This window comes from Equus caballus, chromosome 3 (assembly GCF_041296265.1).
Source record: "Equus caballus isolate H_3958 breed thoroughbred chromosome 3, TB-T2T, whole genome shotgun sequence".
Lineage (NCBI taxonomy): Eukaryota > Metazoa > Chordata > Mammalia > Perissodactyla > Equidae > Equus > Equus caballus.
In genome coordinates, this window is record NC_091686.1 from 17,713,715 (window position 1) to 17,733,880 (window position 20,166).

At 56.8% G+C, this 20,166-nt stretch overlaps 3 protein-coding genes across 7 annotated transcripts in view; 2 read left to right on the forward strand and 1 right to left on the reverse strand.

The window, feature by feature from the left end:
- Positions 1–1,422: 1,422 nt before the first annotated feature.
- Positions 1,423–3,621, forward strand: TMEM208 (transmembrane protein 208). The gene is made up of 6 exons (XM_001497258.7): positions 1,423–1,558; positions 2,166–2,261; positions 2,713–2,772; positions 2,854–2,990; positions 3,155–3,239; positions 3,339–3,621. The coding sequence occupies exons 1-6, from the start codon at positions 1,553–1,555 to the stop codon at positions 3,474–3,476; spliced, it is 522 nt and encodes a 173-aa protein (XP_001497308.1). The 5' UTR covers positions 1,423–1,552; the 3' UTR covers positions 3,477–3,621.
- Positions 3,622–3,735: 114 nt separating this feature from the next.
- Positions 3,736–19,925, reverse strand: FHOD1 (formin homology 2 domain containing 1). Of its 5 annotated transcripts, XM_023638641.2 has the most exons (25): positions 19,545–19,831; positions 16,559–16,661; positions 11,643–11,749; positions 11,203–11,267; positions 10,796–10,863; positions 10,618–10,723; positions 10,447–10,541; positions 10,068–10,179; positions 9,887–9,981; positions 9,640–9,783; positions 9,383–9,528; positions 9,086–9,304; positions 8,941–8,964; positions 8,506–8,559; positions 7,542–7,657; positions 6,850–7,454; positions 6,381–6,536; positions 5,969–6,151; positions 5,762–5,881; positions 5,523–5,684; positions 4,923–5,113; positions 4,636–4,828; positions 4,392–4,554; positions 4,120–4,320; positions 3,736–4,047 (listed from the first exon to the last, which is right to left on the reverse strand). In XM_023638641.2, exons 3-25 carry the CDS (start codon positions 11,669–11,671, stop codon positions 3,965–3,967), a joined length of 3,330 nt encoding a protein of 1,109 aa, XP_023494409.1. In that variant the 5' UTR covers positions 11,672–11,749; positions 16,559–16,661; positions 19,545–19,831; the 3' UTR covers positions 3,736–3,964. The 5 variants fall into 5 exon arrangements, 3 of the variants coding, with proteins under 3 accessions (XP_023494409.1, XP_014593885.1, XP_014593886.1); XR_001380398.3 differs by lacking the exon at positions 16,559–16,661 and having other exon boundaries at positions 4,392–4,550; positions 19,545–19,925; XM_014738399.3 differs by lacking the exon at positions 16,559–16,661 and having other exon boundaries at positions 19,545–19,925.
- Positions 9,786–20,166, forward strand: part of SLC9A5 (solute carrier family 9 member A5) — a 30,541-nt gene continuing 20,160 nt past the window's right edge. Inside the window, exon 1 of the mRNA XM_023638649.2 lies at positions 9,786–10,018. Within this exon, the coding sequence (XP_023494417.1) occupies positions 9,970–10,018 (49 nt within the window). The 5' untranslated portion in view covers positions 9,786–9,969. The remainder of the gene's footprint in view (positions 10,019–20,166) is intronic.

The window sequence follows — 20,166 nt, forward strand, 5'->3', positions numbered from 1 at the left end:
CCTCATCAGCCCATTCTGACTTCTTCCCTTCTCTGATCCCTAGCACACACAAGGTGCTCAGCCAATACTTACTGGATTGAATTAAGGATAGATGGTTCTCTACCTCTATTTTCACCAAAGGTTTGTTCAGGGAAGGGGTGGGGAGTTAAAGCAGATCATTATTGAGAGGAGAATGACTAGGGAGAACAGCCTTCTGGGCCAAGGAGAGAACGCTGATGAAGACTGGGACTGACCAAGCTCCCATCCCCAGGGGGAAACAGGAAACCCTGTTTGAGCCAAGTTAAGATAGTGCTCATCCTGTCTTCTGGGACAGAGCAGCCAACCCAAGGAGCAAAGGGAGGGTAATAAACCTGTCCTCACTGATGGGAGGGAGCACGATTCTTTGAGCTGAGAAGGGGGGTGGCCCTTCTCAGGCCATCCCATGAACCCCATCCCAAGGGGCTACTAGAGATATGACTGTCATCCCTGCGGTCTATGGGGATGGAAAGAATATCCTCTCTGAGGTCAAGGGGAAAAAAGATGTCATTACAGGAGGCTCAATAGGGTGGGAGCAGTCCTATTCTTGCACCATTTCAGGGTCTATGGGGAAAGAGTGGCCTATCTCCCGTTCGCAGCAGGAGGGGGCTGCCAATTCTGAGGGCGAAAGAGAGAGAGAGGCCATCCTAAGAGGCCACTGGGGACAAAACCTGTTATTTCTCTCTCACCAGTGACAGCAGAGTGGTCTTGCTCCAGGTTAAGAAGAAAGAGCAAACATCCCATGGGATGAAGCAGGTAGGGGTGGCCATTTCAGGGGACGAAGAAGTAGGGAGCAGGCCTGTACTCCGTGAACGAACTCAAAGACCAGGCACGGAGTTGCTGGGGAGAGGGCATTCTGTCTCCCACCGCCAGGGGAAGGGGGCAGCCATCTCCTGGGGATGGAGCGACCATCCTAAGGGACCAATGGGGATAAGACGGATTACCCTTCGGGGACCATGGGATGGAACGGACATCTTCCAGAAATGAGGGGGAGGGGCGGCCATCTCAAGAGAAGGAGTTAGGCAGAGGGCCTGTCCTCTCTGAGGTGACAGAGCAATCATCTCCGGGGGCCGATGGGGAAGGAGAGGATGGTCCCTCAAGCTAAGGGGACGAAGTGGCCCAAAGGCGGGGCCGTTACCCATAACTTGCAGGTCTTGGGATCTCCCGGGCGAATCGTTTCCGCCAGAGTGGCGGGGACGGGCGAACTGTCTAACAATCCCTCCCCACAGCCCGGGACCCCGAGGGCGGGGCCTGTCCTGAGGTAGGCCTGAGGGGCTGCATCCTCTCACCTCCAGGGGCAGCGACTCCGCCATCGCATCCCTGCCGCCTCCGCCCCCGCGCAAAGCTTTCTGGGAAGTGTAGTCCCACCAACTCCTAAGGGCGGGGCTTGGGGAAGGAAGTGGACCTCCCACTTCCGTCCCATGTGTGACGTTTTGGGTTTGCACCGGAAGTGCCTGGGGGCTGTCGATGTGGTACCCGCTGACTGCGGTTTCGGTCGCTCTATCTTTTTTTCCCGGCTGGGTATTTGTGTTGCACCATGGCGGTAAGGAGGGCGGGTAGGGCGGGGTCCTCATCGGCAAAGCGCTCTCGGTGCCGGGAGACTGAAAACAGAGGAAGGACATCAAGGGAAGCGGGTCAGCCGGAGGGGAGCGCTATCCAGTGGCCAGACCCTGCTAGAGCGAGGCGGAGGGGAGTGGAGCGGCGCAGGACCGTACCAGAACTGGTGCCAGAGCGGGGTGGGCGTCAGTACTAGACAGTAACAAAGCTGGCCAGAGATCTGAGAGACCTGAGGTGGGAGGGCGTCAGCCTAGATTTGGGCTACTCCAGCAGAGGCCGGAGACGGGCGTCATTCATCGCCACTCAGGAGTCCCCCCAAAGCCTGACCTTACCAGGGGAGCTAGGAGATATCAGCCTGGTGTTGGATTGTTCCAGGGCGAACAAGAGGCGATCATGAGTTAGGGGTGCTGGAAAGATAGTGTCGGCCATAAGCAGAATGTACTGGAGGAGGAGTGGACTTCCCAAGGATTGTGCTAGGTTTGGGCACCTGGCAGAGGTGCAGATGGAACTCGGTAGCTAACCAGACTGGTGGGGAGGATGAGTAGGACCCTGGCTGAGCGGGGCTCTGACAGCATCTCACCATCCCTTTGCAGCCCAAGGGCAAAGTGGGCACGAGAGGAAAGAAGCAGATATTTGAAGAGAACAGAGAGACCCTGAAGTTCTATTTGCGGATCATATTAGGGGCCAATGTAAGTGCCTGTCTCCTTACTTCTATGCCCACCCAAGGTCCCACGGTCCTCAGCTCTGTTTGATGGTGGTGGTGGGGAGGGTGTATGTGACAACCAAGACTCCAGAAGAAAACTCCAATTAAGAAGAAATGAGAAAGGATCCTGGCACAGAGAGAAAGTGCTGAGTAGTAAAAACTAAAGAAAATAAAAACAAAAAAGAAATGAGGGTGTGAGTCCCAGGTAGGCTTGAAAGCGTTTCCCTTCCCAAATACACCAGGGCTTCTTTCCCGGGCTGGTGTGTCAGAGGGGAGTCTGGGTACTCAGGACTTGGAGAACAGACCCTTTCTTCCCCTAACCGTATAAGAAACAAGCTGTCCCCAGTTAGCCTGGCCTAACTCTTGGTCAGAGTCAAGGGAGGCTCATGGTTTAGGGATAGCTTTTGATCCCAGCCTGATCCTTTGTCTTCTTGCAGGCCATTTACTGTCTTGTGACCTTGGTCTTCTTCTACTCATCTGCCTCATTTTGGGCCTGGGTAAGTGTCCCCCGTCCTGGGAAGTGGACGAGCACATGGGATCAGTGGCTGGCCTTTAATACCCCCATTCTTATTTTGCAGATGGCCCTGGGCTTTAGTCTGGCAGTATATGGGGCCAGCTACCATTCTATGAGCTCGATGGCACGGGCGGCCTTCTCTGAGGATGGGGCCCTGATGGATGGTGGAATGGATCTCAACATGGAGCAGGGCATGGCAGAGTGAGTGTCCCCCGCTGCCAGCTCAGGTGAGCGGCCCCAGGGCTGGGGTGCTAGGGCCCAAATAGCCCAAGACCCACAGCTGCCTGCAACTTGAAGAGAGTGGATGAGAGCTGAACTGGGGCCCATCTACTCTTCGCCCCTTGCAGCTTCCCTTCTATCCACAGGCACCTTAAGGATGTCATCCTACTGACAGCCATCGTGCAGGTGCTCAGCTGCTTCTCCCTCTATGTCTGGTCCTTCTGGCTTCTGGTGCGTGGGTTGTGGGGCTCCCAAAAAGGGGCTGGGGCATCTAACCCTTCTCTTCTTTAACTTCCCGCACCTAGCTTCAAATTACCCTTTCTTTCCTAGGCTCCAGGCCGGGCCCTTTACCTCCTGTGGGTGAATGTGCTGGGCCCGTGGTTCACGGCAGACAGTGGCACCCCAGCACCAGAGCACAATGAGAAACGGCAGCGCCGACAGGAGCGGCGGCAGATGAAGCGGTTATAGCCACTAACATTGTGGCCACTGGTGGCTGGGCCCTGGGTGGCTCTGTCAGGCTGCATGGCCTCCATGCCAGGAGCAATGAGGGCCTAGTCCAGGGGCCAAAAGCAGTCTGGGGTATAGAATTGTTGAATAAATGGCTTAGAATGTGGCTAATGGCTGTGTGGGTGATGATGAGGTACGAGGCAGGAAGAGCTAGTTCTTGGGTATTTCCCTCATGCTATAGACTCAGCATAGTGGGTACCTTGAAAGAAGAAAACAGCTCTTGGATTAGCTAGGAAAATTTTATTATGCTCCATGCATTCAGGGAGCTCATACATGCATACACACACACACAAGCACACACAGCTAATACTGCTCCAGGCACTGACCCCTGGGCACAGAGTGGCCCTGGAGTTGAGAAGAGGCCCACACTTCTGCTCTGGTCCCTCCTCACTCTACAGTCTCTTGCACTGCAGACCGGGGCCCAGATAGATGTCCTGGAGGCAGCGCCTTCACACCTCCAGGTCAGAACCCTTGCTCAGTCCCAGTGCCTGCACCAGGTCCTCTCCGAGCCCGCTCTTCAATGTCCGCCTCACTGCAAGGAGAGAGCAAGGTTGGAGGGGGTTGATGGGGTTAAGGCAGCAGCAGGCGGGTGAGGAGTACTCACAAGACTTGCGGTTGCCACGGGAACGCTTGCGTTCTCGAGCAGCTAAGGCGCGAGGACTGCTCTTGGTCACTGACTGCACTAGCAGGTCCATGATCTCATCTGAAGTGTCACTGGGTAAACTGGAGCCTGGGGATTCTTCTGGGGGTACAGTGGAGGGCCCCACTGCTGTGGGCACGACTGGGGAGCTGTTCTGGACCATGCCTGAGGGAGGCCAGATAGGGAAGTCAGAGGTGGCCTAAGAGCCCATTGCCCCCAGTGGCCACAGATCCCACCTCTGCTGCGGCGACCATGTGTGGTGTCCTCAGGCTTGCTGGTGAGCAGAATCTTCATGCTGGCATGACTGTCAGCATCACCCCGGCCTGGCCCGCTGCCCACAGCCACTGGGACAGATGGGTTGCTGGGGGCTTCCCCAGCCACACCAGAAAACTTCTCTGTCTGGGGAGGAGAAAATGGTGAGCTGGAAGTAGGGGGAGGAAACCATGGGGGTAGCAGTCAAGACCTGGAAGGGGCACTGACCTCGGTGATCATGCGTCCCCGGGTCTTGTTGCGCTCACGGTATGTGGCCCGCTTCTGCTGCTGCTGCAGCACCCGTTCCCGGCAAGTCCGATACTCCAGTGCGAACTCCCGCAGCGTATGGCAGAACTGCATGATGCGCACTTCGCGAGCTGCCTGTGCAGTGTACCCCAGGTACAGCAGGAAGGCACGGAACCTAGGCAAGTTGGAGTGGGGAGGGATGGTGAGTCCTCCTTGGGGTTTGAGGGATGGTGGTGGTGTTCCTGCCTCTCTCTGGCCCATGTCCCCACCTGTTGCAGACACGGCGGTGCACTACCCGCAGCATGGCAACACGGCGGGCACACTGGGCCAGGAAGTGGGTGAGGCGGGCACGCAGGGCTGGGGCCAGCTCGTGCTTGGCCAAGCTCCGCAGACTCTCCTCAGCTGCCCGGCTCCGGCGCTCTAGCTGCCCCAGGTTCTCAGTCAGCTGCTCAAAGTCAACCTGGTAAAGCATTGGGTACACATGCTATCCCCCCCTGTAGAAAGACACTGCCTAAGGCTGCCTCTGTGCCAGGCTGGTCAGCCTGGGCCCTAGAGACACAGATAGCCAAGATTTGGCCCCTATCCTCCAAAAGCTCACAGTCTAACGCAAGAGACAGACAAATCCATTTGATGCAATGGGGAACAGAGGTTTCTTGGGGCAAGTGGTAGGTAAATTGAGACAAAGACTGAGTAGGTATAGCCAGGCCAATAGACAAAGGAGTGTTTCTGGCAGAGGACACAGCCCACACAAAGACCTGTAGCCAAGGAAGCCCTGCACAGCCGCCCAAATAGGGAGAAGGGGAAGAAGCCAGCCCCAGCAAGCCACCTCCCTCGTACCGTGGCCAGTCTTAGTCAGGTCTGGTGCTAACCTTGGCACAACGGGTCAGGGCAGGGATTTCTGAGTAGAGGTCGGAGGAATCAGGCCGGGTCTGGAGCACCAAGGAGCAGAGATGGTGCAGCAGTGACTGCCGGCGCACTGTGTCCTTCACCTCTGACACCTTCTCCAGGTAGCTCAGTTCAAAGCCGCTGCTCTGAAAGGACCCTGTCTGAGCCTAGGCCTGGCTACCTCAAGAGCCCTGGCCCCCAGCTCTCATGTGCTGTCACTCACCTGGGAGCCATTGAGGAAGTTGCCCACAGCCAGCAGGGTGGCTAGGATGCAGCGGAAGGTGGCATTTTGCACCAGCTGTTCCATACCCACTTTCAGATCAAATAGTGGTTCTGCAATTTCCTGGTATGGGAGACCAGGCACTCTCAGACTACATTGTCATCATTCTCACCTGCCCCCACTGCCTGTCCCACTCCATGACCCAGGTACCCGCTCCATGCTGTCATAGTCCAGCTTGAAGGCCCAGAGTTGTAGCCGAGCAGCCAGGGCCCCAATGGAGGCAAGAATCATCAGGAAATTCTCGGCTGGGCCCAGGGGTATGTCAGGATTGGCCAGATGGGCCTCCTCGATCTTCTGCCGCTCCTCATCCGTGGGCATCATGGTCAGTAGCTTCTAAGGATACAACCACCACCCCACAAAGGTCCCTCAGTGCTGGCCTGAGGCCTCAGGCATTGATTTTGACTCCTCCCTAGGTCATCTTGGGGATCCTCAGAGTCTGGGGACTGTTCTGAAAAAATGCCAAGCCCATGCCCACTACTGGAGGGACAGGAAATGCCCACTGACCAAAGGAGAGTGCTGGAGCTCCCACCTCCCTCTCACACCCCTAGCTGGGTATCCCCACCTCGATGCCTTCCTTGCTGACAGCAAACTCATCAAAATTGAGCAGGGCCGCCTTGATGACGTGCACAGGTGGCAGTGTGGTTAGGCCAATGTTGATGGCGTTGCTGCGCTTGGGATCCAGCACTGTGGTCATTGTCCGGCGGCCCTCACCAGCTTTCTTTGAGGTTGGGGGAAGGGCAATGCAAGATTGGGAAAGGTATTAGCTGGGGCAATAATTTAAGAGGACAGTCCAAGCCCCCCCAAATGGCCAAATGGTGGGGTCACCTCACAACTGGGGATCAGGGATGTGTAAGACCTTGGGATGAGCTTAGATTCTAGTTAGGGCTCTGCTGATCCCTTGTTGAGAGACCTCAGACAAGCCCCTATTCCTTTCTTTGCTTCGGTTTCCCTGTGTGGGAAACGAGTGGCAGCCCCAGGAGTTCAGACCCTTGAGCTGATTCCCTCCCTTCTCTAGATGAGGGTGTGTTTACCTTGGAAGGCAGCACGTCCTTGGCACGGGACTCGAACAGGTGTTCCAGCCGGGCTGTGTCCACTGAGACAGGCTCCAGTGAGGCCCACAGGGTGGGACAAGGACCAAAGTGGCTCTGAGAGCCTCCATGGCCCCCAGCCAGCTTTAGCTCCCGCCAGAAAAGTTTTACTGTCTTCCTCTTTGTGGGGAGGGCTAGGCCATCAGGTACTGAAGGAGGAGGAGGGGCAGCCAGGGGTGGAGGTGGTGGGAATGGGCTTTTGATGAGTAGGGGAGGTGGGGGTGGAGGAGGCGGGGGGCCTCCAGAGAGCAGAGGCACTGGGGGTGGTGGGGGCAGGACCCCTTTCCCAGCCTCCACAGACTCTGTGTTCAGCATGTCCTGGTCTTCATCCTCCCCCAGATCTGAGAAGTCCAGGTCCCCAATGCAGAGCTTGGGTATACGGATAGGGAATTCCCGGATGGGCTCAACCTTGGGGCTTGGTGAGGCCAGTGTCTCCTCGGGCTCTGGCTCAAGACTCTGCTGGGCCCGGAGTAGGACTCGGGGGGTAGGGCTCTGGGGTGTTCTGGGTGCAGGGGCTGGTTCTGGGGAGTCCCATAGTTTCCGGGTATCTAGAAGAAAGGAAGCAGCTGTCAGCATCATGCCCTCTGTGGGGCAACAGGGCAACACGTGTGGATTCTGCCCACCCACCTACTCACCTGGGTGCCTATCCACCTCATCAGGCATGGCCCCAGCCAGCGTCTCTGCCCGGCCCTGGGCCAGCGCAGCCTGCTTCTCTGTTTCCGCCGCTGCCACATTCTCCAGGAACCGGGCTCTGGGGGGAGGCACCTGTCAGTAAGGATGTCTGACATACCCCAGCCCAGGGTGGTGCACATGCCTTGCTGGGCCCCTGGGCACTGCCCCTAATTGCAGGCACACACAGACACACAGGGAACAGTCCATGCGCTCAGCAACCCAGGACCTGCTCCCCAAGGCAGCTCCTGTTCAGTCCTCCACAGCTGGGGAGGGTCACTTCCAACCCAGCACTCCCAGGTCAACACACAGGGAGAAGTTCTACTTAATACCTAACTTGCAACTTTGCTGCTGTTCTTGCTCACTATGCTTATTCTAGAAAAAGGCCCTTAAAGCAGGGGAAGGGGATAGCTGTCCCAATGGGCACACCAGGCTCTCCATCCCTTAGCACGTCTGGCAGCTTCTGAGAGCTATGGCCTATGGCCAGAAAGGGCCTGGTAAACAACAGGCACTCAGTTTATGCTGAAGTCATGAATGTGATCCACTGTCTCTTTTGTGGCCCCTCCAGCCTCTGTTGGCCCTCACTCCCTGGCCTTCCCTTAGCCCTAGGTTGCTCCTCTACCTCCACACCACACAGCACCCTAGATCCCCTCCTTGCCCTATTCCTGGGCTGAGGACATGGAGAATGGTTGGGAGTCCATGTCCTCATCTCTGGTTGAAGCTGTTAAAGTGTCACTATTGGAGCACAAGGACTACTAATACCCCAGTGAACTCAGTACTTGGGTAACTGAGGAGGCACAAGTCTGGGAGAGAAGGGGCCTGAGGGTTCCCCAGCTCTGGCTGCATCAGGCACGTGGAACCCCCGCTGGGGGAAGCAATGCTGAAGCCCTGAGCACATGGCAGGCCTGGCAGGCTGGCTTCTGTACTTACTCCAGCCTGGCCTGCCCAGTAGGGGACTGGGGGACAGGTGGGCTCTCAGGGGCCCTGGGTGGGGGGATGAGAGGAAGAAATGGTAATTGTGGTGCCTGCTCCGCCCCAAAGCCCAGTTGTTCACACCCACACAGAGCAGGGCAGTGATACCAGAGGTTCCTTCTCACCACAGTGGGAAGAGAAGGGGGGTGGGGGAGGCATGACATGAGGAAACTGGAAGTGGAGGGGAGAGACACATGAAGCAGGAAGGGTGCTGTATGAGACAAGGACAGAGCAGAACAAGAGAGTCAGTAACAGAGAAACACAAAGACAGATGGGGGTAGGGAGACAGACGACAAGTGGCAAAGATGGGGGAATGCCAGAAAGAGATAAAGAGAAACCGCAGGAGGAGGAGGTCCAGTCAGAGCTGAACCCCACCCCTCAGCAGTCACTTACCAAACAGGAGCAGTTTGGTGAAGTCTGGAAAGAAAGAGAGAAAGCACGCGTTTGGGCAGAGGAGGCCGAGGGCCTGTGGAGGGGCGCAAAGCAGAGGGACAGTTGGAGGGAGGACTCCGAGGACGGCCTCTGTCTCTCTACTTACTTGTAGATGCTCCTCTCGCAGGAGCTGTCGGAGGAGGGCGCCACGGAGATGGTAGGAAAGAGGCTCACCGAGGTACGGAGGCCAGAGGCAGGGCCCACCGGGCTGGAGGTGGGGCCTGTCGGTGGAGCAGGGCCGGTGGAGGAGGAGGTGGGGGCTAGCGGCGAGGCGGGGCTTGTGGGGCTGGAGGCGGGGCCTGTCGGCGAGGCGAGGCCTGAGGGGCTGGAGTCGGGGCCTGTCAGGAGATAGGCTACGGGCCGGCCAATCCACCCCTCCCCATCTGCCGAGGCGCGTTCTTACCCAGGCTCAGGGGCGCGCACAGGGCAGCCCCCGCCTTCTAGAGATCGGCGGCTCCTCTTGCCCTCCTCTGAAGACGGCTTTCGGCGCTCCCGCCGCCCACCTGGGGCGGCTTCCTCGATGTCTCCATCCTCCAACCGCAGGGCGCTCTAGCAGAAGTGCGCCCAGATGTGAGTGGCTGAGGCCCACGTAGGTGGGATGGAATGCTGGGGAACTGCGCCCTCTCTATCCCCCAGTCGAGTCCTGGCAGCCCAGCCCACCTCGTAGAGCACAAGCTGGGCACGCAGGTCGACATCAGTGCCCGCAGTGCCCAAGAGGCGCTGGACCAGTGCCTCCATGCCCTGCTGCTCCAGTGCATCCGTCACGTCATAGAAGGAGTCCTGATCTGGGAGCGCTGCCAGTGTCTGGAAGGTGGAGAGGGGAGGGCAAGGTTAAGGCTGATGGGGACCAGAAGTCAAGAGCCCTAGAGGCCCAGAATTGGCGCTTGGTTCTCCCCCCGACACACACCTTGTTGATGAGTGTGACTGTGTACACCAGCAACTCGGGGTCAGCACCATTCTTCTCCTCCAGGATAGACACAAGATTGGCCCATGGAAGAGCACCTGCCACACAGAAAAGGGAGCAGTCATAGGGGGACAGGTAGGAGAGAGGGCTCTGAGTGGTGGGGGAAGGAGGGACAGTCTCTGACCGGTAGCGCTGGCCACAGAGTTGACTGCACAGATGAACAGCGGTGCGTTGTTCTCAGAGTATTCCACAAATACCAGGAGCAGCTTCAGGGCTGTCTTCACTACCAAGCGGGACTGGGGGGAGGGGTCAACACATATGAGTGGGGCTTGGGCCAGACTTGTGCCAGCTCCTGGTGGGGAGGGGGAAGGGCTTCTGGGGCTGGACCCAGACAGGAGAGTCTAAGCAGAAAGACTCTGGCTCCAGGCCCAGGTGTTGAAGTGCCTTCTAGGCTTAGAGGGGCCTCAGACTCACTCCATTCCAGCCCACTTTGCAGAAGAGGAAACTGAGGCCCAGTGAGAGGCAGTGGGAAAGGATGTATGGCTTCATGGAGGGCCACTTACCAGGCTGGCACACAGTGTGTACAGCCACTGCACGGTCTCACTGTGGGCTACCACCCCTAGCATCCCATCCACAAAAAGCATCAGCTGGCCTAGTGCTGGGGACACATAAACAAGAAGAGGTCAGTAAGGGGTTGACGAGGGCAGGGGCCATCGGGGAGGAGTGGGGCTAACCTCGGAGGATGTAGCTCTGGTAGTTGTGGTCGGCAGCAGCACCCACACGGATCAGGCAACTCAGCCCCTCCGAATGCACGAATTCAGGCACCAGGTCCTTGTCCTCCTGGGGACACCATGTAGGAGTTTAGGGGGGCTCCAGCTGGATACCCACACCCAGCCCACCTCTGGGCCTCACCTGGAAGATCTGCTTTAGTGAGAAGAGGGAGCGGCGGAGCTCAGGGCCACTGGAGCCATACAACTTTTCTGCAAGGGGTAGGTGGGCATGGAAACCTCAAGAGGACACAGACACCCTCTTCTACTGGGACACAACCACAACCCCCTGCCAAAGAATATTCTAGTACTCTTGAAGCCCTCATCCCCTCCTCCATTTCCCTGATTCTGGGCAGCCCCCACCACAGTCTAGCTGTGGCATTAACCCTGGCCCTGGAAGGAGAGGTCAGGATAGGAATGGGGAGGGGCCACAAATCTTGTCTCTGATCTGCCTTGTCCACTGTCCAGCACAGGCCTGAAAGAAACTGAGCCAGCTGGGCTGTGTGTGTGTGGGGGGGGTGTTGCTGGACACTGATGCCCTCACACACTTACCCAAGATGGCATTAACCCTCACGGAGAGCTGGGTCCGCAGGATCAGCGTAGGCTTCCGCCCTTTGCTAGAATCAAGCAGTCCAGTCAGCAGCTCCCAGCCCATCCCTCAGGGTCCCTCCCCCTAGGCCAAGGCAGCCAAAGACCTCTCCACATGGCAACTCTGGCCCAGCTCCTTCCTCCTCAACTGCTCCTCCAAGGGCCCAAGGGTTAGCCAGACAGGCGGGTTTGTACAACCACAGGTATCTCAGGTATGTGGAAGAGCCCCTTACTCCTATCTGGGGCAGCAGGTAACACTGTGCCATTCCCCTGGCACAGTTCCTGGGAGGTGACCCATAGCCCAGGCTAGAGATCAGGTGTCTTGGCTGCTGACACTTGAACCAGCCCCTGGTGGGGGAAATGATGGGGGCCAGCCTTGCCTTCCTGGCCCCATCAGCTCTGACCTGATCTCTTCATAGAAGCCCTCCAGCATCTCCCGCTGCTCTTCCAGGGACAGCTCAGGGTCCAGGTAGTATCCAGAGGGAGACACTTGCAGGGCACAGTCCTCTAGCTGAGGGCAAAGGGAACAGCTGTCAGGGCAGGGAAAGAGGTGGCAGGGATATGTATGGAGACCTGTGAGCTCCTACCTCCCACTCAGCGCGCTGGCCCAGAGGCACACTACAAGGGTCTGCACTGCAGCCATGCATTCCTTCAGCAGTCAGATGTCATGTGCCTACTATATGCAAAGCCCATATATCGCAGATGCCAGGCTTTCTGCCCCTTTGTATGTGCTATGTCTTCTCCTGGCTAACACCCGCCCATTCTTTAGGTTTCAGATTAGGGTTCTAGGTACTTTTACCCTAAGCATCTTTGCCGTAGACATCTTTGCATTTTTGCTGCAAACACATTTGCCACATAACTAACTGGACGTAAGGCAATTTTGCCATATAAGATAAAATAACTGGTTGACAGTTTGGTTTTGACTAGAAAATAGGGTAACAAAACTTACTGAAAGTGTGAAATAAGAGAGTGGAAAGCCAGATTGCATACTATACTAGAAAATGATAACACATCAGTGTGCAAATCCTTTGGTAAGCAGTCATCCCCTCCCACCCATCAAAAGCAAAAGTTACCAAGCTATGGCAAATATAAAAGAGGTGGCTAGTCATTCACAACAGCCTTCAAGAGCATTAATTATCAATTCTTTAGCTAATTTAGATACAACAGCTTGTTCCCTAATGCTGTTGTTACCAAATTTATTACTCAATATTAGAAGTTGGAGGCAAAAGAAGAATCAGGCTCCTCCTTCTGTCCCCGCCTCCCACAAAAGAAATGGTTATATGATTCCTGATAAGTTTCTTGAAAACGGTGAAAATTTTTTGTTATTTTTTTAAAGATTTTATTTTTCCTTTTTCTCTCCAAAGCCCCCGGTACATAGTTGTGTATTTGTAGTCGTGGGTCCTTCTACTTGTGGCATGTGGGATGCCGCCTCAGCATGGCTTGATGAGTGGGGCCATGTCTGTGCCCAGGATTCGAACTGGCAAAACCCTGGGCCACTGAAGTGGAGCGCACAAACTTAACCACTCGGTCACGGACGCGGCCCCCATTTTTTGCTATTTGATAGCGGAGAATGTGATGGGGACAGAATTTTGGTAATTGGCACAGAATCTGGCTTAGATGATTTGGTGAAATATAAGGACTAGGCATATGATGGAACATTTAAATGTAGTCCAGGTATGTACTACATGTTTCATTATGTCCTTTTTTATGTTCCTCTTATTTTATTTTTTGTTATTTCATCTTCTACAGTAAAATTGCCTTACGGCCAATTAGTTACGGGGAAAAAATGTTTGCGGCAAAAATACTTACGGTGAAAATACCAGATACCTGAACTTCTCTAGCCAATGCTATATAACCCACTCCACCCTGTGTGTATACCCCCTCTGAGGCCTTCCACACAGCATTATTATATCCTAGACACACATCCCCTTCCTCACTAGCCACGTGTTCTCTGGGTTCAGGCACCATGTCTGTCCTGCCCCATGCTATATCTGCAGAGCCTAGCACAGCACGTGGCACACAGTAAGTGCTCACTGAATGTTTGTTGAGCTAACAAACATGAATGAGGGAGGGGAATGGAGAGAAGATAGGAGGAAGTTCCTACCTTCGAGGAAGTTCACAACCCTTCGGGGTGATAAGCTGCAGCCACAAAACATTCAAGCCCAGGGAGAAAGTGTTAAGAATGCTGACAGGTGCAAACCCAGCTGAGAGGGGGCTGTGTGTGTGTGTGTGTCTCCCTGAATAAGACAGTGAGGAGTTGGGACTAATCCATAGGCTCTCAGTCACTCCAGGCCTCAGGGTCTTTGCCTTGCCCCCAAGTGGGTCACAGTTACCATGGTCCTAGCTGGACCTCAGAGGTCTCCAAGGGGTCTATTGAAGACCAAATTTTAGAGTCTGACTCAGTCAGTCTACAGTGAGTCCCCGAAACCTGCCTTGCAACAAGAAGGCACACGTTCCATCCATGTGTCTGCTTCCCATGTCTCCCTCCCCCTGAGCTGGCTCCCCTCTACCACCACCTGGCATGACACTTGGCCCCTTGAGAAGTGCCTGTAGAGAGGCCTGGTGAGGTGACTCTGGAGAGTCTGAGGCAGCACTGTGCCTCTCACAGACACCTCCCCCATAGCACAGCACCAGTGTGCAGGACTTGGCAAAGTCCCTTTGACTTGAGTGGCCCCCCACCTTTGAGGTGTCATGGCCCAGGGAGAGCCCACCTCTGGAGAGGCAGGGTGTCTCTGGTCTTCATCTTACTGGGAAAGTCAACCCCAACATTTGTCCTCCTGTTTCGTCAGCCCTGCCCTGCTCTGGACTCAGCCCAAGGGCTTCCAGCTGCCCTTGGTCCCCTGGGGGGAAGGGAGTCCAGCAGCAGCCCCTACCCCTGCCTCTGCTTAGCGCCTCTGCTCATTCCTGAGAGCCTGACCCAGCTCCTTCCTGGCAGTTTGGCCTGTGAGGCCCTCGGGTGATGCCCCCCCACCCCACCCCACCCCCGCCTGGGACATGGGACATAGGACAAACACTCCAGCCTGTTCTCTGTCCCACTTCCTGCCTGGCTGCTTGCCCTCCCCAGGCCATGGGCGGGCCTGGCCTCTCTTCCCTCCCTGGGAGCAGAATCATCTTCTCCAGGGTCTACTGGGAACAGGCTTGAGATGGGGCAGCAAGGCCCCAGGGCTGGGGTACTTCATCCAGGGTCAGCTCAACTGAGGGCAACCCCACATTCCTCCTGACCGCTCTTCCCACAAGGTGACTCAGCAGCCTACCCCCCCCTCCCCCAACCAGGCACAGCTGATTTCCTTCCACCTTGGACTGGAGGATTCTGGGACCCTACAGAACCATATCTCCCCCAGAGCCACAAACCCCCTCAGGGATCCCCCAAATCACACACATATAGACTAGCTCATTCATTCAGACATTCACGAACCAGGCTGGTTTCAGGTGCTGAGACGCTGCCTCTGCCTTCCCTGCCTTCCAGCCCAATGAGGGGGCAAAGGGGGCAGGCAGGCTTGACTCAGAAAAAGGCCACACATAAATGTAGAAGCACACCTGCCATGGGTGCTAAGAAAGGGGAGGGGTGGAGTACTGTAAAGGTAAACACTGGAGAGGTGATCAGATTACACCTGGTAATTGCTCACACAGCCAGGTATATGGTAAGGTATACATATGCTCACTGACCATGCACAGGCCCAAGAAGCATACTCAGAAGGCTCAGGCCCAGCACACTCTCTTCCCTTCCTGCAAGCATACTTGCATGCTCTAATCCCAAGTGAGCAGAGAATGCCCTCTCCTTCCAGGATACCTGGGAAGCCTGCATCCATTTGGGGCAGAGTCCTGCAGACTAAGTGCTCCACCACCCCCACCCTCCTCGGATGACCAGGTTTAATCCCTTTCCCTCTGTGGTGGTATCCATGGCCTCCCTAGCCACTTCACCTGTCTAATCCTGCCAGGGCCTCATTTCTGGGGAGGAGGTCCAGAGATAACAGCCAGACCAAAGCTTCTAGGACAATGACCCCCACCCCAAGCTGTTTGTCCTGGCTGGAGATGGGCCGTGGTGAGCTAGGGTCAGGCATGCAGCAAACAGTGGAGACTTCCTGCCAGCTGGGTGATGCTTGTCCCTCACACCCCTGGCCCCTTCCTGGGGTCACCATTCTGAGAGCCAAACCTCTGGGCCTTGTTTCTCACACCCTGGGGCTGGGCCAGGCCAGAGTAAGCCCAAACCCTGGTCCCTGCTGACAGTGCTTCAGGTCAGCATATAGTATGGATCCACATGCTTGATTCCCTCCTGGCTCTTGTCTTCTGCACTTCTCTGCTGTCTCTCTTGTGGTGGAGTCCCTCCCCCATTCTTCCCAGGCTCAGCCCCTCACTTCAGCCTCCAGCCCACTTTTCTCTTGATTCTCTGGGCTTAGGCTTTTCTGGAAGCCTGAACCAACTGGTTACATATGGTTTTATATGGAGGCCAAGCTCAGGGGTCCATGGTGTATACTCCTGGATACTTTTGATAACAGTGTAATCAGGTGAGAATGAATATGCCAGGGCCATGCCCAAGGAAGATGGAGAAGACGGCAGAATTTTACACTGAAAGACTCTTGTTTTAGGAAATAATTTGTTAACTGCCTTTTTCTTCTCCTTTCCCAGAAACACAAGACCCTGTGCTCTGATGATCCTCCTTCCTTGTTATCTTGGGTCTCCAACTAGACCATGACTTCCTGGATTAGATGACATGGATGGGCCCTGAACAGGGAAACTCACATTTGTTATGCCTCCTCTAGGCCACTGAGTTGCCTATTTTGTTGAATTCTCCCGATAATCTTACAGATGAGGAAAACATGGCTCAGAAATTCAGTGAATTTGCCCCATTCTAGGAATGGAACCAGGGCTAACTGACCTAGATCTTGGGTGGATGGAATTTGGAAGTGCTCCAGGGAACCGTGGAGGGGAAGAGGAGCGAGGTCTGGGGCCTGAAGGCTTGCCAAGGGCTGGAGATCACCCCTCAGTTCTCTGGACTCTGCAAATACCCCAAACTGGTCCTCCCAGTTGCAGCAAGGGAGCACAAATAAATACACACACACACACACACACACACACACACACATATACACCATACATGCTGGTGTAACAGTGCCTACTTCTGCCAGGACCTAGGTCCTGGGGTCCCTCATCAGGCTGCGGTCCAGGCTCTCTAGCCCAGAATGATCAGCAAATTGGACATGCCGACCCCAGGGAAAGCTGGGAAGAGGCCATGACTCATGCCCACATCCCCATCTTCTATAGTTTCCCAAAGAAACCTCCATATCAGGGCTCAGTTCATCATTAGAGCACCCCATCTTACCCTTAAGCATCCTCTGGGACCCCTCCAGTTGGTCCTTGTCCCAGCAGTTCAGGTTCACACTTTAGCCCCCTTGCCTTAACTGCTTCTGAGGGGGAAACTGAGGCTGGAGTAGGAAGGGGCAAGGTCAGGAAACACTTAGGGACAGTGCCATCCCTGTCCTACTCTGATCTTTAGCCACAGCTGGGGAATCAAAGTTGCTGGTAATTTCTAGGGTTAATCTTGCTGCCAGGAGTAGGGCATTCCTCTGGCCTGTGTATCAGGGTCAGAGCAGCACCCAGGTCCCCCTGCCCAGAGTCCAGGGAGAAGTCAGTGCTATCCCAGATGTGGCAGGGCCTGAGGGTTTCTGGGAGGAGCTCCTAAGGCACCACGCAGAAGGGCAAAGGGTAGCAGGGAGGGCTGGACTGGGCAGCTCTGGGTAAAGAGATAAGACGTAAGGCCAGTGGGCCAGGTTCTTTCCTGGGCTGGGAGAGGCTCTTGCACAGAGAAAGAGAGATACTCCTGATTTCGCCTGGGGACACCAAGCATGGCCCGAGGCACTGCCAGGACCCTCCCCCACCCAAGGGCCAGGAGATGAGTCAGAGGCTGTGGCCAGGAGCTTCCTCCTAGACTGGGAGGAAATGAGCAAGGCCTACTCAGACCTGAAAGCTCTGAATCCTTTAAAAAGGAAGCCCCCTGGGGAACTCTATAGGCTAGGCCCAGCCCAATGGGGTGTGTGGGGTGGAGCTCCAGAGAGAAGGTAGGCTGGGTCTCTGTATATTCCAGGAGGAGGCAGGGTCTGCAGGGATGATGGAGATCAGTGCCCAGAGTGGGAAGGGAGACATCATTTGGCTGTGTCCTGTTCCCCTGCTGGACAACTGTACAGAGGAAGAAGCAATGAGGAGAGAACCCCTTCCTCTTCTTTCTGCTCTACAGCCTGGGACAGGGACTGCTGGGTTTCTGGGCCACCTCTTCCCTCTAGAGGGCTACTGAGGCAGGCCTGAGTCATATCTGTACCCATGGGGCACACACTTATAGGCCTAGGGGAGGAACGAGCTGTTGACATTTCCTGCAAGGAGGGGCCCTGCTCCCCCTCCCTCAGCTCTCTGATGTCCCTGCCCCTACCCTATTCTCAGCCTTTCTTCCTCCAATGTTCTATTCTGGGGCTGTGGTCACAGTTTATATTTGGGACGAGCACATCACAGTGCATCTGACCATTCCTGGCACAGCTGCCAGCCCCAGGGAGTCCTGGCTCCAAGCACCGTGGTAACCCAGTGTGCCTGCCCCCATATCCTGCCTGTGGGGGATATGGCAGTCCTCAGGTACACCAAGTGGGATATCCTGAAAGTGGGGAGACCGGGAAGAACCGAGTTGTGGGGGACTTAACACATTCTCTATCCAAGCTCAGTAGTGTCCTCAGGGAGTAAACAACAGAGGGCAGAACACCTGGTGGGGAGAGAGATGGGTCCCTAAATGAAGGGGAGAAGTAAGGGGTGCTTCTGAGCCTCTTTCCTGTAACTGACTTCCCAAAGCTACCCCTAATTGGGGAGAGGGGTGTCAGGGCTAAGTCCTGTCTTAGAGTGGAGGATGGAGGAATACTGTGTTCTCTGTAGTGCTCCAGGCTTATTTCAGCAGCAGGAGTTCCAGGAGCCTGGAGGCAGTATCCTGGCCCCAGTTCAGCACCCCTTTCTCCCCAGTGCCCATCCTGAATGGGAGGTGGTCTTGGGCCGGACATACTTCTTCCAGGCCCACTTTAGTTTGCCTCTTTGAACAGGGCGGGGTGGTGGGGGAGGGTGCATCAAAAGTTTGGAGTGGGCAGTGTGCTGCAACCTTCAAGCCGTGGCCTTGAAGTCCGGGCTCTGCCGAGACACGCGCCACTCCTGAGGATAATAGTCTTACCACCTCTCCCGCCCGCGCTCGGAGGCGGGGCTGGTCCGCAGAGCTAGGAATGCAGGCTGGGGGCCCGGCGCCCGGGGCACATTCCAGGAGAGACCCCGGGCCCGGGGGGCAAGTTTACGCAACTCGGCGCCCAGCTAAGGCTAGGAGCAGGGGAGCGCACCACCACAAACTCTCTCTCTTCCTCGCCACTCGGAGCGAACGGACTGGAGGGGAACCCCCAGGGATGGTAGCGCTTCTCCCACAGTCCTGGCCCGGAAACTCAGTGTGCCGGAAAGGGCTGCCTGCGGGGGGCTGAGCGCCGCGAGCGGGAGGGGAGGTAGGGCCGGCCATCTGGAAAAAGGCCTCCCCCGGCACTGTGCACGAGTCAGCTCCGGGGCGCAGGCAAACTAGGGCAGGCCGGCGGTTTAAAATTAGCCCGGCCCGCCCCCTCCCTTCCAGCCGTGGGCCAGCGTCTGCGAGTGTACGGGACGGTGGGAGCGGTGACTCAAAGGGCTATTCCACCAGCGCAGCCTCCCGCGCTCGGCGTGTCCCGGGCCGGGCCGCTTCCTGGGGACTCCGCTCACCCCGTGAAGTCTCTTCTCCACCGGCACTCCCAAGCCGGGCCCTCACCTGCTAGGGCAACACTCTATCCCACAGGACCCAATCCAGCCTCCAGACCCCGCTCGAAGCCTTTGCTACCTCTAGTGACCCGCCCCGGGTCTGCCCCTCCTCGTGGTCCCGCCCCCATCTCACCTGAAGCAGGTGGAAGCTGGCCCCTCCCCAACTCCGCCTCCTGGGTCCGCTACCACCCAAATATCTACAGTCACCCTCTCGGGAGCAGTTACGTAGAAGACAGGCAGCGAGTGGACCCCGAGCATCTCCCTAGGTGGGCCTCACTTGGAGGGGCGGCCCGGGTGGCGCAGACCAGAAGCTCCCATCTCCCTTCTTCAGCTTCCCCTCAACTTAAGAGGCAGCCCCCGCCAGCGAGGCAGCATGAACCTTGTGGCCTCAACCGAAGACGTTCCCGCAGGAACACACCCGCTCCAGCCTCTCCCCGAGGGGCACCTCCCAGAGGCTTTAATCGCCGATCCTGAACCTTCGATCGCCCCCAACCTTTCTCCGGCCCCCTCACCTTGAGCGGCGCCCCCAGCAGGCGGTGCAGCGTGGGTATCTGCGCACCCAGGGGCAGCGCCGCGTCGAGGCAGCAGGTGGGGGCCCGGCGCGGCTCCGGCAAGTTGGCACATGAGAAGGGATCGGTGTCCTCCAGGTACTGCACCCGCACGGTCACCACAGATTCCGGTTCCCCGTCCCCCCGGTCTTCCCCTCCCGCCATGGCTCTGCCACTGGCTTGCACTGCGCGCCTCCGGGCGGGTCCCGGCCCCACCGCCGCGTCTACTCAACTAACTCACTCTGTAGTCTGGGCCGGGCCGGACCGGACGCCGCCTAGGAGGGGCGGAGCCAGAAGGAGGTGGGGCCGAGGAAGAGGGTGGAGCCAAGGATAGTCCCAGAACGCGCGGGGAGGGCGGGCAACCGCTGCCGGAGGCGGGGCCTGCCGCCAGCCACTCGGAGGGCGCGATCGTGATCCCGTTACTTCACTGGGTAGGCCGGCGGGAAAACCCGAGCTCGCGCCCAGCTTACGAGAGCGCGCAGAGGGCTGGGAGGCTGTCTTTGGGTTTGGGGGCAATGAGGTTGCGCTCTCTTGGAGGGATTGTTACGGCAGGTGGGGTGGAAGTTTCTTCAGATAGTGGCCAGCC